General features: G+C 45.9%; 1 protein-coding gene across 5 annotated transcripts in view; it reads left to right on the forward strand.

The window, feature by feature from the left end:
* Positions 1 to 15,011, forward strand: part of ATP8A1 (ATPase phospholipid transporting 8A1) — a 263,767-nt gene that overhangs the window by 205,016 nt on the left and 43,740 nt on the right. For all 5 annotated transcript variants that reach the window (XM_077279834.1, XM_077279833.1, XM_077279835.1 and 2 more), the window contains 5 exons: positions 4,600 to 4,772; positions 5,600 to 5,783; positions 6,199 to 6,309; positions 14,603 to 14,677; positions 14,758 to 14,880. In XM_077279834.1, coding sequence (XP_077135949.1) covers positions 4,600 to 4,772; positions 5,600 to 5,783; positions 6,199 to 6,309; positions 14,603 to 14,677; positions 14,758 to 14,880 — 666 coding nt within the window. The remainder of the gene's footprint in view (positions 1 to 4,599; positions 4,773 to 5,599; positions 5,784 to 6,198; positions 6,310 to 14,602; positions 14,678 to 14,757; positions 14,881 to 15,011) is intronic.

A 15,011-nucleotide genomic window follows, 5' to 3' on the forward strand; every position in this document is an offset into this window, starting at 1 on the left:
CACAGAGGACTGCACTGCAGGACGTGTCCGTCGGCTGATTATAGCCCTAGCACAGAGGACTGCACTGCAGGACGTGTCCGTCGGCTGATTGTAGCCCTAGCACAGAGGACTGCACTGCAGGACGTGTCAGTCGGCTGATTGTAGCCCTAGCACAGAGGACTGCACTGCAGGACGTGTCCGTCGGCTGATTGCAGCCCTAGCACAGAGGACTGCACTGTAGGACGTGTCCGTCGGCTGATTGCAGCCCTAGCAAAGAGGACTGCACTGCAGGACGTGTCCGTCGGCTGATTATAGCCCTAGCACAGAGGACTGCACTGCAGGACGTGTCAGTCGGCTGATTGTAGCCCTAGCACAGAGGTCTGCACTGTAGGACGTGTCCGTCGGCTGATTATAGCCCTAGCACAGAGGTCTGCACTGTAGGACGTGTCCGTCGGCTGATTGTAGCCCTAGCACAGAGGACTGCACTGTAGGACTTGTCCGTCGGCTGGTTGTAGCCCTAGCACAGAGGACTGCACTGTAGGACGTGTCCGTCGGCTGATTATAGCCCTAGCACAGAGGTCTGCACTGTAGGACGTGTCCGTCGGCTGATTATAGCCCTAGCACAGAGGTCTGCACTGTAGGATGTGTCCGTCGGCTGATTGTAGCCCTAGCACAGAGGACTGCACTGTAGGACGTGTCCGTCGGCTGATTGTAGCCCTAGCACAGAGGACTGCACTGTAGGACTTGTCCGTCGGCTGGTTGTAGCCCTAGCACAGAGGACTGCACTGTAGGACGTGTCCGTCGGCTGATTGTAGCCCTAGCACAGAGGACTGCACTGTAGGAAGTGTCAGTCGGCTGATTGTAGCCCTAGCACAGAGGACTGCACTGTAGGACGTGTCAGTCGGCTGATTGCAGCCCTACCATAGAGGACTACACTGTAGGACGTGTCTGTCTGCTGATTATAGCCCTAGCACAGAGGACTGCACTGTAGGACGTGTCCGTCGGCTGATTGCAGCCCTAGCACAGAGGACTGCACTGCAGGACGTGTCCTTCGGCTGATTGCAGCCCTAGCACAGAGGACTGCACTGCAGGATGTGTCCGTCAGCTGATTGCAGCCCTAGCACAGAGGACTGCACTGTAGGACGTGTCCGTCAGCTGATTGCAGCCCTAGCACAGAGGACTGCACTGCAGGACGTGTCTGTCGGCTGATTGCAGCCCTAGCTCAGAGGACTGCACTGTAGGACGTGTCCGTCGGCTGATTATAGCCCTAGCACAGGTCTGCACTGTAGGACTTGTCCGTCGGCTGGTTGTAGCCCTAGCACAGAGGACTGCACTGTAGGACGTGTCCGTCGGCTGATTGTAGCCCTAGCCCAGAGGACTGCACTGTAGGACGTGTCCATTGGCTGATTATAGCGCTAGCACAGAGGACTGCACTGTAGGACATGTCTGTCGACTGATTGTAAAATTACCCATCAGAATTGGGAATTAATCTCACTATATAAAACTAGCTATTGAATCCGTTCTACGCCCGGGTGGCGAGCATTTATATTGGTATATGGTCTCCATCCTGGTACGTGCTGCTTCCATCCTGTGCCCTAATCTTGTCATGTGCTGCTACCGTCTTGCGTCCCCATCCTGCGCCCCCTTCCTGTCATATGCAGCCCCCATCCTACACCCTCATCCTGTTTTGTGCGCCTCCATCTTGTCATGTGCTACTCTCTTCCTGTGCCCTCATCCTGTCATGTGCTCCCATCCTGTGCCCCAGTTCTGGTATGTGCTGCCCCCATCCTGGTATGTGCTACTCACAATTCCACCCCCCCATCCTGTCATGTGGTGCTCTTATCCTGCGTCCCCATCCTGTCATGCTGCTCCCATCCTGCGCCCCCATTCTGTCATGTGCTGCTCCCATGCTGTGCCCCATTCTGTCATGTGCTGCTCCCATCCTGCGCCTCCATCCTGTCAACTCAATAGCATAAGGCAGCCCCCATAGGCAGGCTCTGTTGTATAATACAGCACCCCATGGGCAAACTCTGTAGTGTAAGGCAGCATAAGTACAAAAAAAGTTAATTCAGCTCACCCATTAGAAGTTAAATCGCTGTGGTGGTATCATCCGAGCATGGAAATGACATCTCTGCCAGGACGTAGAAAATTGAAGAAGAAATATATAGGAATCCAGCTCCAGGATGTAAAATATCAAAAAATACTAAAAATTGGGCTTACAAATGACCAACAAAATAGTTAGGGAGCAGCCATGGACAACTGAACGCGTTTCGAACAACTGCTGTGTTCTTAGTCTTCAGTACTGTTTAAATAAAGTATTTTTGATATTTTACATCCTAGAGCTGGATTAGTATATTTTTCTTCTTCAGTGTAAGCACCCCATAGGCAAACTCTGTAGTATAAGGCAGCACCCCATAGGCAGACCCTGTAGTTCAAGGCAGCACCCCCCCCCCCCCACAGGCACACTCTGTAGTGTAAGGCAGCACCCCCCCACAGACAGACTCTGTAGTGTAAGGCAGCACCCCCCCACAGACAGACTCTGTAGTGTAAGGCAGCACTCCCCCCACAGGCAGACTCTGTAGTGGAAGGCAGCACCCCCCACAGGCAGACTCTGTAGTATAAGGCAGCACCCCCATCCCCCATGGGTAGACTGTAGTACAAGGCAGCACCCCCCCCCCCCCACACACACACACACACACAGGCAGACTCTAGTATAAGGCAGCACCCCCCCCCCCCCACAGGTAGACTGTAGTATAAGGCAGCACCCCCCACACAGGCAGACTCTGTAGTATAAGGCAGCCCCCATAAAGAAAAGCAATAAATAAATACTCACCTCTCTTCTTCCTGGTTCCTGCGCTGCTCCTGCTCACCTCCGGACCGCGGGCGCCGGGAAGTGATGTCATCGCGCCCCCTGTCAGTGTCAGCATCGGTGACGTCAGACGCTGATGGGGATGATACAGCCGACCCTGTGATGACAGGCGGGGGTCCCACTGCTGGCACCGCGCCCCCTCCTGCTCAGGGGCCCATAGCGGCAGAGCAGGGAGATCGATTCTCCCTGCTCTGCCGCAGAATGTAACTGTATCGGCACCTGGTGCACGCCAATACACTTACAGTAGCATAGCTCCAGGTAGGCCTCCTCTGAGCACTGGGCCTGGGGCGATGGCCCCCTCCGGTAGCTGCACTACTGCCGGATGCGTCACTCTCTGGGGCCCAGACTGCGCAGGCGAGTCGCGCTTGCGCAGTCTATAAAGGCTTCGGACAGAGTGACGCTCCTAACGTTATATTATAGATGATTCGTCCCAGGACCAATGCCATATAAATAATTCAAAGTATTTCCATAACTCAAAGATCTTATCCGGCGTCCAGTGCTGCTTCCTTCTTATGACGTTAAGATCTCACACACCTGCCGAGACACGAGCACGCACATCAGGGGTCACACACGCTCTTTGGCAGGTGTGTAGGGACATAGCATCATTGGTACCGATCTCTTTTCAAGCTAAAAGGAGCAACTCCGGACTCTACCGATGACCCTTTTAAGGAGCGTATACCCATACAGTATATAAAATGTAACGTTCTGTGCAGGGTGCAGACTCCTCCAGGCATGGACCTTGAATGTACAGTGTCGGGAGTGCCTACGTAGCTTTTAGGTACTGACAAATACAAGGGAGGTTCAATGACTTTTAGATTGAGCTTTTCTCTGCAGCCGGTGGTAGTAATATCGTGTGCATACAGATGAGCGTCTCCGGCGTGTAGACTCTTTTTTCATTTCCACTTGTCCTGTACTATGTTTATTTGTAGAGATTGGCTGCCAGGTTCTCAAGGACGAAGTCAGAAATGATTATGTTAAAGGCGCGTTACTCGGCACAAACACACACTTCTCATAATCGTACTTAAGGGTGACGCAGAACAGAGGGCATTTGTTTAGAAATACAAGAAGGCAATCTGTAAGGTGTTTGTTACCAGCTAAGCGCAGGAGTCTAAGTAGTGGTGCCTTAACGGCAGCGGCCATGGTGAAGTGGTGTTCACGTCTCCTAAGGAAATTGGGGGACACCACTAGGAAGATGGAGGCATAACTATAATTCGGCACTATGACTCGTTCCCAGTCTCCCCCGTGCAGCAGCCCCCGTTATCTTGCTATGAACAAGCCTGTAGCTAACATTGTTCGCGGGGCAGTTCCCGGCACGGTTGGGTGGCCGTAGACCAATACTGTAAAGGAGCTGCTGTGCTAAATCCGTTACAACCTTTTCATTCTCTGCTTCGGACCAAGAGGTTGGACCCCCATTGATCATGGTGGCATATCCTAACTATAGTCCATCACTTGATGAGGTGGTTGTACCCCTTTATTGACCACTAATATTAAAGTAGAAGGAGCCCTTCCGGTGGGGTGTGCGGCAGACAGTCATTCTGTGTAGGAGCTGTATAAAGTTACTGGAATTTTTTATGGCAAATTTGCTTAGTTTTTTATATTTTTGATGCATTGCTGCAATAATTTAGTTGCAGAGGTTGTCCACGCCGTTAATGTTTAGGATTCTTACAAATAAAACTACATTCCTGGTGGAGCGTGGTAACTTGGCTCATATAAGAATCTGTATCATTTTACATTCTTTTTTCCTCTTGTAGACAACTCGTGAAATTCTGAGCCATCACTGCAGTAATCTTGGAGACCTGCTCAGGAAGGAGAATGATTTTGCTTTAATTATCGATGGCAAATCCCTGAAGTATGCGCTGACATTTGGCGTCAGACAGTACTTCCTCGACCTCGCTCTGTCCTGTAAAGCCGTGATTTGTTGCAGGTATCTGCAAGTTCTGTCTTTACCAAAATGTTCCTGAACTTTTGTAATTGCTCATGTCTTTTCTTGGAGTGCTTGTTCCCTGGCTATACGTCTTATCTAAGACCATACAGACCACGAGAGTTTCCATTTTCATCAGACTCTGCCTCATCATTACTAAAGTAGAAGTTGAGATTTTGCCTCTGATGCATCAAAGCAGTTTCTCAAGAATTCTGGAATAAAAAGCTTTGAAAAGTCTCATTTTTTTTGTGCAACAATTATGACTTTTTGTATTTTCACCACCATTTCTCGCAGGCATCACACCACAGCTTATCTATTGTACGCCAGAAATCTTACTTTGGTCCCTGGACTGGAGTAAAACGTTCCTGGCACTAAAACTCTTCTGATTCATTAAGGGGCGTGAGCCTCATAATAAATCCGGAGCATCTTATTCCAACGCGCCCCGTCATCAAGTATAGCGTGAAAATTGCCGGTCTTGATAAAGCGCAGTTAATTGTATAACTTTTATTAAGTAATTTGCTAGCTATGGCAATTTTTCAGGGCAATTGGTGCCATGGCTCTAAAAGGGGGTGACCGGACAAGTTTTTCACAAGCGATATCCGCCGAAGATCTGTGATTAATTCTCCAAGATGTTTGGAACAACCTCCCTGCTGAGTTCCTTCAAAACCTGTGTACAAGGCAAAAGGCGGTCACACCAAATATTGATTTTAGATTTTTTTTTTTCATTCACTTTGCATTTTGTAAATGTAAACTTAAGTGATGAGAATAAATGTAGATGATGTGCTACTGGAATTTATTTTGAATTATTATATTTTATGGTTTCTATAAAGGGTGTCTCCTCTTCAGAAATCTGAGGTGGTAGATATGGTGAAGAAGCAGGTGAAAGTGATCACCCTGGCCATCGGCGATGGAGCGAATGATGTCAGCATGATCCAGACCGCACATGTTGGTGTTGGGATAAGTGGGAATGAAGGACTTCAAGCTGCAAACTCCTCCGACTACTCCATAGCACAGGTAGTGCCGAGTGCCCCATTTTGTACTTATATTTTCGCCTCTTTAGACTACTTTCTGTTCTGGATAAGTTTAATACAATATTTCAGCATTTCACAAGTTTTGTATATTACGTATGCGAGATACACAACGGGTCCAAGCCATTCACTTTTGCTCGTCTACCTGCATCCCAATATATAAGTAAGGTGGAGCACGTCCTGCTATTTCTGCTAGACCATTGCCTTGTAAATGGTGTTTGGATGCATAAAGTAGCAGCTCGAAGGACTTAGCGCTTCAATAAAAACCTATTTCTCAAACGGCTTGTCCTCCTTTAAACTTTTCATTAAATTAATCTTATGTTTAGGAAACGATAGTTGGTTGTTATACCATGAAGATTTATTTGCTTTTTTACTCTTTTTTTGTTTTTTTTTTCTTGCAGTTTAAGTACCTGAAGAACTTATTACTGGTCCACGGTGCCTGGAATTATAACCGAGTGGCCAAGTGCATTTTGTACTGTTTCTACAAGAATATTGTTCTTTATATTATCGAGGTAGGCGATGAGATCTGCATGATACGTGCCTTTCTCAATTACATAATGGTTTGCGATTTACCATAATAGGTATTTTCTTTCTTTAGTGATGATCATGGACCCAATAAATAGGTCTACATCATGGGACCATCCTATTCGTATGTGTAATTCCTGGAGTTCTTCAGTGCGATTTTAAGAGGATGACCCCTTTTATACCCTTCACCACATGCGCGTTACATGTACGGCGCAAGTCGTGACTCTCCCTTTGAGGTGGGCTTTGGCGCTGAGCCCACATCTTTCTTGGCACATGTCAGCTGTTTTGAACAGCTGACATGTGCCCCTAACAGCAGTGGGTGGAATCGCGATCCACCCACGGCTGTTAACCTGTTAAATGCTGCTCTCAAGCTCTGACAGTTGCATTTAATGTGATCGTGCTGGAAGCGCGTCACTAATCCTGCCCGTGTCACATGACCGCGGGTCACCAATGGTTTGGCATCACAACTGCATCAGACCTCTATGGTTGTCATTGCCAGATTGCTATGAGCACCGTCCCTTGGTTGGCACTCCTAGCAAGTGAGCATTTCTGCTATACACAGGCGATCTGATCATCGCCCGTGTGTAGCAGAGGCAGTTGGATGATCACAACTTCTAGTCTCTCATGGACACTATTGAAGCAAGTGTAAAGTAAAAAAAATGTTTTGAAAATTACTGAAAAAATATAAAAGTTGAAATCCGCCCCCTTTCGCTCCATTCAAAATAAAACATTTTTTTAAAAAGTACACATATTTGGTATCTGAGTTCAGAATCACCCAATCTATCAAGATCAAAATAATTAATCTGATAGATAAACGGCGTAGCAAAGAAAAAAAGTCAGAACCACAGAATTACGTTTTTTTTGGTCGCCGCAACATTTCATTAAAATGCAATAACGGGAGATCAAAAGATCGTACCTGCACCAAAATGGCATCATTAAAACCGTCAGCTCGGCACGCAAAAAATCAGCCCTGACCAAGCCCCAGATCACAAGATGCTACAGGTCTCAGAAAATAATGTGATTTTTTTTTAATAAGCTTTGGAATTTTTGTTTCACCACTTAGATAAAAGAGAACCTAGACATGTTTGGTATCTGCGAACTCGTAATGACCTGGAGAATCATAATGGCTGGTCAGTTTTAGCATTTGGTGAACATGGCTAAAAAAAAAAAAAACAGTTGGGGAATTGCACTTTTTTGGCAATTTCACCACACTTAGAATTTTTTTCCTGTTTTTCAGTACACAATATGGTAAAACAAATGTTGTTGTTCAAAAGTACAACTTGTGCCGCAAAAAACAAGCCCTCACATTGCCGTATTGACAGAAAAATAAAAGTGTTACGGCTCTGGGGAAGCAAGGGAGCAAAAAGCAAACGAAAAAACAAAAGTAGGCGGTGGCATGAAGGGGGTTAAAGTGAATATTCACCCTTTGGGGGTTTCTCAATCTAAAGGGAACATGTCACCGTTTGGTGATAAAGGACATTACTGTGTTCAGATAGTCCTTGATATGATCCTTTAATGAGTATGCTAATTAGGTCCAGTAGGGCGTCTCGTCCCCCTGACCGGTCCGGCCTCAGATCTTGTAATCTTCCCTGGTGTGATTGACGTCTTCCTCACCGGACCGTCGTATCCCCGGTGCAGGACATCACACGTATTTGCTAAATTTCTGCCTGTGAAGAGATTACATTGAAATAAACAGTATCCCGCTAGCTCCTAATTCTCACCCCTATTGGTTGCTACAAGGACCCAACAGGTTATTAATTTTTTTTTTTTTTTAAGGGATTGTCCACTGCAGGACAACCTCTGCTCAACTAATTCAGTGCAACATAGAAAACAAGAACAATGGATAATGAGTTCCTGCATCAGTTCTGTTCCTGCAATGTCGGCTCCGCTATTCCCAGTGGATGACTTGACGTTGTCACGTGAGCGCTGCAGGTAGTCAGTGATTATCTGTAGCTCCTCAATAGTCTGAGACCAGACGTCTGCCCTGATGAAATATTGATGGTTGCAGCCGGTCAGCAGATGCTGATCGGCTGCAGTGCTCGCATAACACAATGTCATGTGAGCCCTGGGATCACTAGAACGGCTCCGGTAATAAGAGCAGTATAGGCTTTCCCTAATTTACCCTGGTGACTTGGGCTTTTAAGGGGTTGTCTACTGCTATAATAAACTAGACCATCAGCCATGTACAAGTTGTAATGGACCATCCAGGCAAACAGCGAGCCGTTACTACACCGCTACCATTAGCTTCATTACTGTACGGCTAAACTGGATGGATGTGCGGAGAGGGGCAAAATGACGACTTCTAACAAAATGGATTGGCAATTGGGGCCCCCAACTGCCCTAAAAACCAATAGCCCCTTCTTGCTAGTTTTCTGTTGCCCTCTTCTTTTCTTTTATAATAAAACCTTTTTTTTAAAAATCATCAATCCCATTTTATTACTTGGATATGTATATTAGTGATCACAAGCTTTCCACCTCCTCAACGATTTTAAACAGGATGCTGAATAATTAGAATTATTATAGAATCTCTGCCCGGACCTCGTAATTAAGTCATCAACTTTCATTAGTTTTTGTGTATTTAATATGCGGCTCCAGACGACTCTCCTTTTTTCGATGGGGGGGTTGGACATCTCTGCTCTAGTGCAATGCGGTGCCATATATTGCCTCTGAGTAAATCTTGTAGGAACATTTTGTATTGTGCTGGGTTTGTACAGTCTTGGCGCTGGGTTTGTACAGTCTTGGCGCTGGGTTTGTACAGTCTTGGCGCTGGGTTTGTACAGTCTTGGCGCTGGGTTTGTACAGTCTTGGCGCTGGGTTTGTACAGTCTGGGCGCTGGGTTTGCACAGTCTGGGCGCTGGGTTTGCACAGTCTGGGCGCTGGGTTTGCACAGTCTGGGCGCTGGGTTTGCACAGTCTGGGCGCTGGGTTTGCACAGTCTGGGCGCTGGGTTTGCACAGTCTGGGCGCTGGGTTTGCACAGTCTGGGCGCTGGGTTTGCACAGTCTGGGCGCTGGGTTTGCACAGTCTGGGCGCTGGGTTTGCACAGTCTGGGCGCTGGGTTTGCACAGTCTGGGCGCTGGGTTTGCACAGTCTGGGCGCTGGGTTTGCACAGTCTGGGCGCTGGGTTTGCACAGTCTGGGCGCTGTCCCTCGCTCATCTCATTCCTCCAGGCCAATTAGCAGATTATCCTTTCAGCTGTCAGGTATTAATGATTTCTCACTGTCTTATTAGGGCCTTAAAGAAAACAGATTTAATATAATTCTGAGGCATTTTGATGATTTCCCAGTTAGCCATTTTCTGCCAAGAAAAACACGTTTTACAGATGTTGACAGGACCGATGCTTGGAAAAAAAAAAAAAAAAAAGAGGCCGAGCGCCCATGCAGGAATGTGTTGTGCGCCTCGCTTTTGACTTGTTTTTTGTGCGGAGCCGGCGTGGGAGCAGCAAGTTACTGACTGTTTGTAAGCTGCTACTCAGTATGCAGAAATGTGGCTCTGGGGGGCTGGCCTGCGACGCCCCTCTTGTGCCTCACAAATACCATCTGAACAGACTGTCTGTGCTCATTTTGACTGGCAGTTTTGCAAGAAAAAACCTTTATAATAAAAAAGAAATCTGGTGACCCTGTATAAGCCACGGGGCGCATGAGGGGCTGGTCACAAAGTGATCCCTCGGTGTGATCACCATTGGGCCAGGGTATTTCTTGTTTAAAAATTTAGGAAAAAATGTGGCAAAGATTAAAAAGCCCTTGTGTACACAGCTCCTATGCAGACCTATGTCTGTCTATGGTTCCGACCTAGCTGCAGTTTTTCACCTCACACGAGTGATGGATGAATTAGGAGTATGGGAGAATGAGACGACACGGGATTGTTTGTCAGCAAAGTCTGCAGCTGACGAGTGACCAGTGATTGACCGCAGCGCTCACGTGATGCAACAAGTCACGTTATCCGCCGAGAGCAATGGCGCCAACATCACTGAGAACAAGTACGGGCGTAACTAGAATAGGTGCAGTGGTTGCAATCGCACCCGGGCCCTGAAGACTAGGGGGACCCAAAAAGTCCTTTTTCCCCCATATGAAAAGACTATTACTATTAAACACCTGTGATATTTGGGGGCCAATCTGAAGATTTTTCATTGGGGCCCCAATCTTCAATTTATGCCAGTGACGAAAGCTTCTCTTGCGCATGGTCAGAATGAGTTGTCCGAATTGTCTAAGTAACATGAGCACTATGGGGTTTTCGCCCTAAAGGCCTGTGCACACGTTGCAGATTTCTCACTAAACCTAAAGGGTTTCCTGATTCCAGCAAAGTGAATGAGATTCCTAAAGTCTCACGCACACGTCGCTTATTTGGAAGATTTAATCTGCAGAATGTCAACTCTGTCCGCTGCTGATTTCACCCATAATAATGAGTGGGAAAAATCTGCATCCAAAAACGCATGTGAAAAGATTTATTTACATTAGTTGGAGACCACAGGGGCAAAAACTGCACGAAAAACCACAGCAATTTCACCAAAGTTTCTGGGGGGTTTCGTGCTATGTTTATTACAAGTAAAATAATTTGATGTATTTCACCTGGACTCACATAAACCACAACAACTTGGTAATAAATGTTGCTGTTTTTGATGCATTTTTGGAGATTGGACAAAAACAACTTGTGTAAATTTGTCCTAAATGTCCAATTATTCAGTTTAGATGCATCACCAATATAATATTGTGAAAAAGTTAAAATGGCTCCTTAAGTTTAGCACAACAGCTACTTTCTATATCTATATATCTGTTTGAGGACTCTTAATTTTTTTTTTGCTTTTTTTCCTCTTAAACCTCTTGAAATAATGTAATTTCCTGTGCGTGCTGAGTACATAGTTTTTTTCTCTCTCACTTTTCTGGATGAAGCAATTGGGTTTTTTTTGTTTTGTTTTTTGTATATCTCCTCCCCCCACCATCCCCACAAACTCCCTTTTTTTGTTGAAAGAAGAGCTGGTGTTGGTAATAGTGAAAGAACTGTTTTGTCCCAAGCAACTATTCTTCAGGAAGCCCGTTCGCTTGGGTATATATTGATAAATGGTGAATTTGTAGCAATTCATGCTTCCATAATGTGACTAAATGAAGCGTTCACTGTGACAAAACCCAGTACATTGTTTCTAAAATTCATTTGTACGGCATGTCATGCACTTTTTGTATCACCAGCAGGGAAATAGTCCCCCCTCAGCTTGTTTCTTTAATCCTTTCCTTGCTGGCCAAGATCTGACTTGTCGGGTCAGTTCAGTATTGTGAATTATTACCAGTAATTTACCAATCACTAAATGTATTTTTAAAGGTGTGAAGATATAGCAGACCCGAGTGTGTTGGAATCACAGATATAGCAGACCCATGTGTGTTGGAATCAGATATAGCAGACCCGAGTGTGTTGGAATCACAGATATAGCAGACCCGAGTGTGTTGGAATCACAGATATAGCAGACCCGAGTGTGTTGGAATCAGATATAGCAGACCCGAGTGTGTTGAAATCAGATATAGCAGACCCAAGTGTGTTGGAATCACAGATATAGCAGACCCAAGTGTGTTGGAATCACAGATATAGCAGACCCGAGTGTGTTGGAATCAGATATAGCAGACCCGAGTGTGTTGAAATCAGATATAGCAGACCCAAGTGTGTTGGAATCACAGATATAGCAGACCCAAGTGTGTTGGAATCACAGATATAGCAGACCCATGTGTGTTGGAATCACTGATATAGCAGACCCGAGTGTGTTGGATTCACAGATATAGCAGACCTGAAGGTGTTGGAATCACAGATATAGCAGACCCATGTGTGTTGGAATCACTGATACAGCAGACCCGAGTGTGTTGGATTCACAGATATAGCAGACCTGAAGGTGTTGGAATCACAGATATAGCAGACCCATGTGTGTTGGAATCACTGATATAGCAGACCTGAAGGTGTTGGAATCACAGATATAACAGACACGAGTGAGTTTTTTTATCACCCCTCTTATTGATAGTGTTTTATGCTCGATATTAGTTTGAACGTGAATTTATTTCATCTTCATTTTATACACGCCCGTTAGCTGACACAGCCGCTCACTTGAGCTAGTGGTCCGATTTTCATCCTGTAAAAACCAATAACTTTTCATCTGTATTGTCATCCTTATGGCATTAGGTTTTATATGTGAGCAATTAGTACAATTCACATGACCAAATGGTTTCCTATGTTGTTAATTGCATTGTATCCATATAAATCAGATGCTGTACAGTTGATCTGTATGGAATCTAATGTATTTTATTTCTATATACTTGAGCTAGGAAAAAAGCCCTATTGCGTAAATGTGTTCCTAGTGCTGTCCATTTATTCCTCGGACAGCAGTCAGTCCGAAAATACGGTTGAGTGAACATCGGCAAACAGCGCTGAAATCCTTTTCAGCCCAGTAATCAGTGGTAGACTGTGTGCGCTGCCCACAGCGGTCAGTCCTAAGTAATAGCACCCCACGGATATGCCATAAGGCTATGTGCACACATAGCGATTTTTACCGCAGATCCGCGGCGATTCTGCAGCTGCGGGTCCGCAGCAGTTTCCATTGCGTTTACAGTTACATGTAAACCCTATGGAAACCGCAATCCGCTGTGCACATGCTGCGGGAAAAACCACGCAGAAACGCAGCGGTTTACATTCCGCAGCATGTCACTTCTTTTGTGCAGAATCGCTGCGATTCTGCACCCATAGGAATGCATTGATCCGCTAACTTCCCACATGGGGCTGTGCCCACGATGCAGGAAGTAAGCGGATTATGTTCAGATGGTACCCGGGGTGGAGGAGAGGAGACTCTCCTCCAGGACCTGGGAACCATATCTGTGTAAAAAAAAAAAAGAATTAAAATAAAAAATGACGCTATACTCACCCCTCAGCGCTGCACGCGGCGGTCTGGTTGCTGTGCGAGCAGGGCCTGAGATGACATCGCGGTCACATGACCGTGACGTCACGAAGGTCCTTCTCGCACAGCATCTTTGGAACCGGACCGCCGCGTGCAGCGCCGAGGAGATCGGGATGTCAGAGGGTGAGTATATAACCAATTTTTATTATTTTTACCATTACTATTGATGCTGCATATGCAGCATCAATAGTATAGGAGTAAACCCGCAGCGGAAACCGCAAAACAAACCGCGATAAATCTGCAGGGATAACCGCAGCGGTTTTGCCCTGCAGATTTATCAAATCCGCTGCGGGAGAACCCGCAGAGGACAACGCAAAGTGTGCACATGGCCTAAATGTGTAAGGTGGAAGTGGTCCTTTAAGACTAAATCTCAACACCATTCACAAAAACCTCACATGGGTGCCTGTATTCCATCGCTGACAATATATAGTCAAATTGACCTGGATTCATGATGTTTTTGAGATTCCCGTACTTTCTTTTGCTCTGTGCACCCTTGGCGTGGCCGAACACTTTAGCGCACCTTCCCACTTATTTGTTTTCAATTTATCTTCACCCTCTTCTTCCTTATTTAATAGCTCTAGCCTTGTAGGAGACGGAGAAGGGTACTAACCCATGGGAAGGTGCACCAATCGCCTGTGCTTGGTTCAATAAGTCATTTTGTGCTGACAGACTCGTATAGTTATAACTGGGGAAGACATGGATGACTGCACGCGAGCGTTTTTACAGCTGACACGGGATAGAAGTGTCATGCACAAAAAAGTCCATGAATGCTGCGGTATAGGTGAACTGTTACTTTACGGTTTGGAGACCAAATCTTAAAGGGAATCTGTCACCAGGCTTTTGCTATGTAATCTGAGAGCAGCATAATGTGGAGACAGAGACTCTGATTCCAGCAATATGTCACTTACTAGGCTGATTGGTGTGGTTTTCATAAAACCACTGTTTACTGTGCTGCAGTTCTCTGAATGCTGAGCTCTGTATAACCCCGCCCACAGCACTGATAGGCAGATTTCTGCCTATGCACAGTGTACACAAAAAGCAGCCAATCAGAGTTGAGGGCCGGGTAACACAGAACATGAGGATTACATGACATGAAACAACTAGTCCTCTAGTGATGATATTTCTTACCAGTCAGTGATTTTATTGAAACTACAACCAGCAGCACACTAAGTGATACATCAGACTATCCGCCCCTACATCATGCGGTTCTCAGATTCAGTAGCAAAATCCTGCTGACAGATTCCTTTCCAATGTTAATTACACAAAGTATCCCAAATGAAGTGACTACATTAGGATCCATGTATGTGTGTCTCATGTCAGAATTCACTTATTCCATCTCTTTTCTTTTTTTCCCCAGATTTGGTTTGCCTTCATGAATGGCTTCTCCGGACAGATCCTGTTTGAGCGATGGTGCATTGGTCTGTACAATGTGGTAGGTTTCAGGCTTCGTGTATAGACTATTATATGGTCGTGTCAACACAACACTTGTTAAGTTGTCTTACTGTCCTTCAGATGTTCACCGCTCTTCCTCCGCTGACCCTCGGAATATTTGAAAGATCCTGTCGCAAAGAGAATATGTTAAAATATCCAGAACTGTACAAGACGTCACAGAAAGCTCTTGACTTCAATACTAAAGTAAGTGTTAAGACTCGTAAGAAGGGCTCAAAGGCTCATCTCTTCATCAACTCGTGGTTGCGTGGCCTCTTCCTCTATCAGAGCCCCTGATAACGAACCATAGCTTTTGTAATATCTGACAGTTCAAACCT

The sequence above is a fragment of the Ranitomeya variabilis genome, chromosome 1 (genome assembly GCF_051348905.1).
Source record: "Ranitomeya variabilis isolate aRanVar5 chromosome 1, aRanVar5.hap1, whole genome shotgun sequence".
NCBI lineage: Eukaryota > Metazoa > Chordata > Amphibia > Anura > Dendrobatidae > Ranitomeya > Ranitomeya variabilis.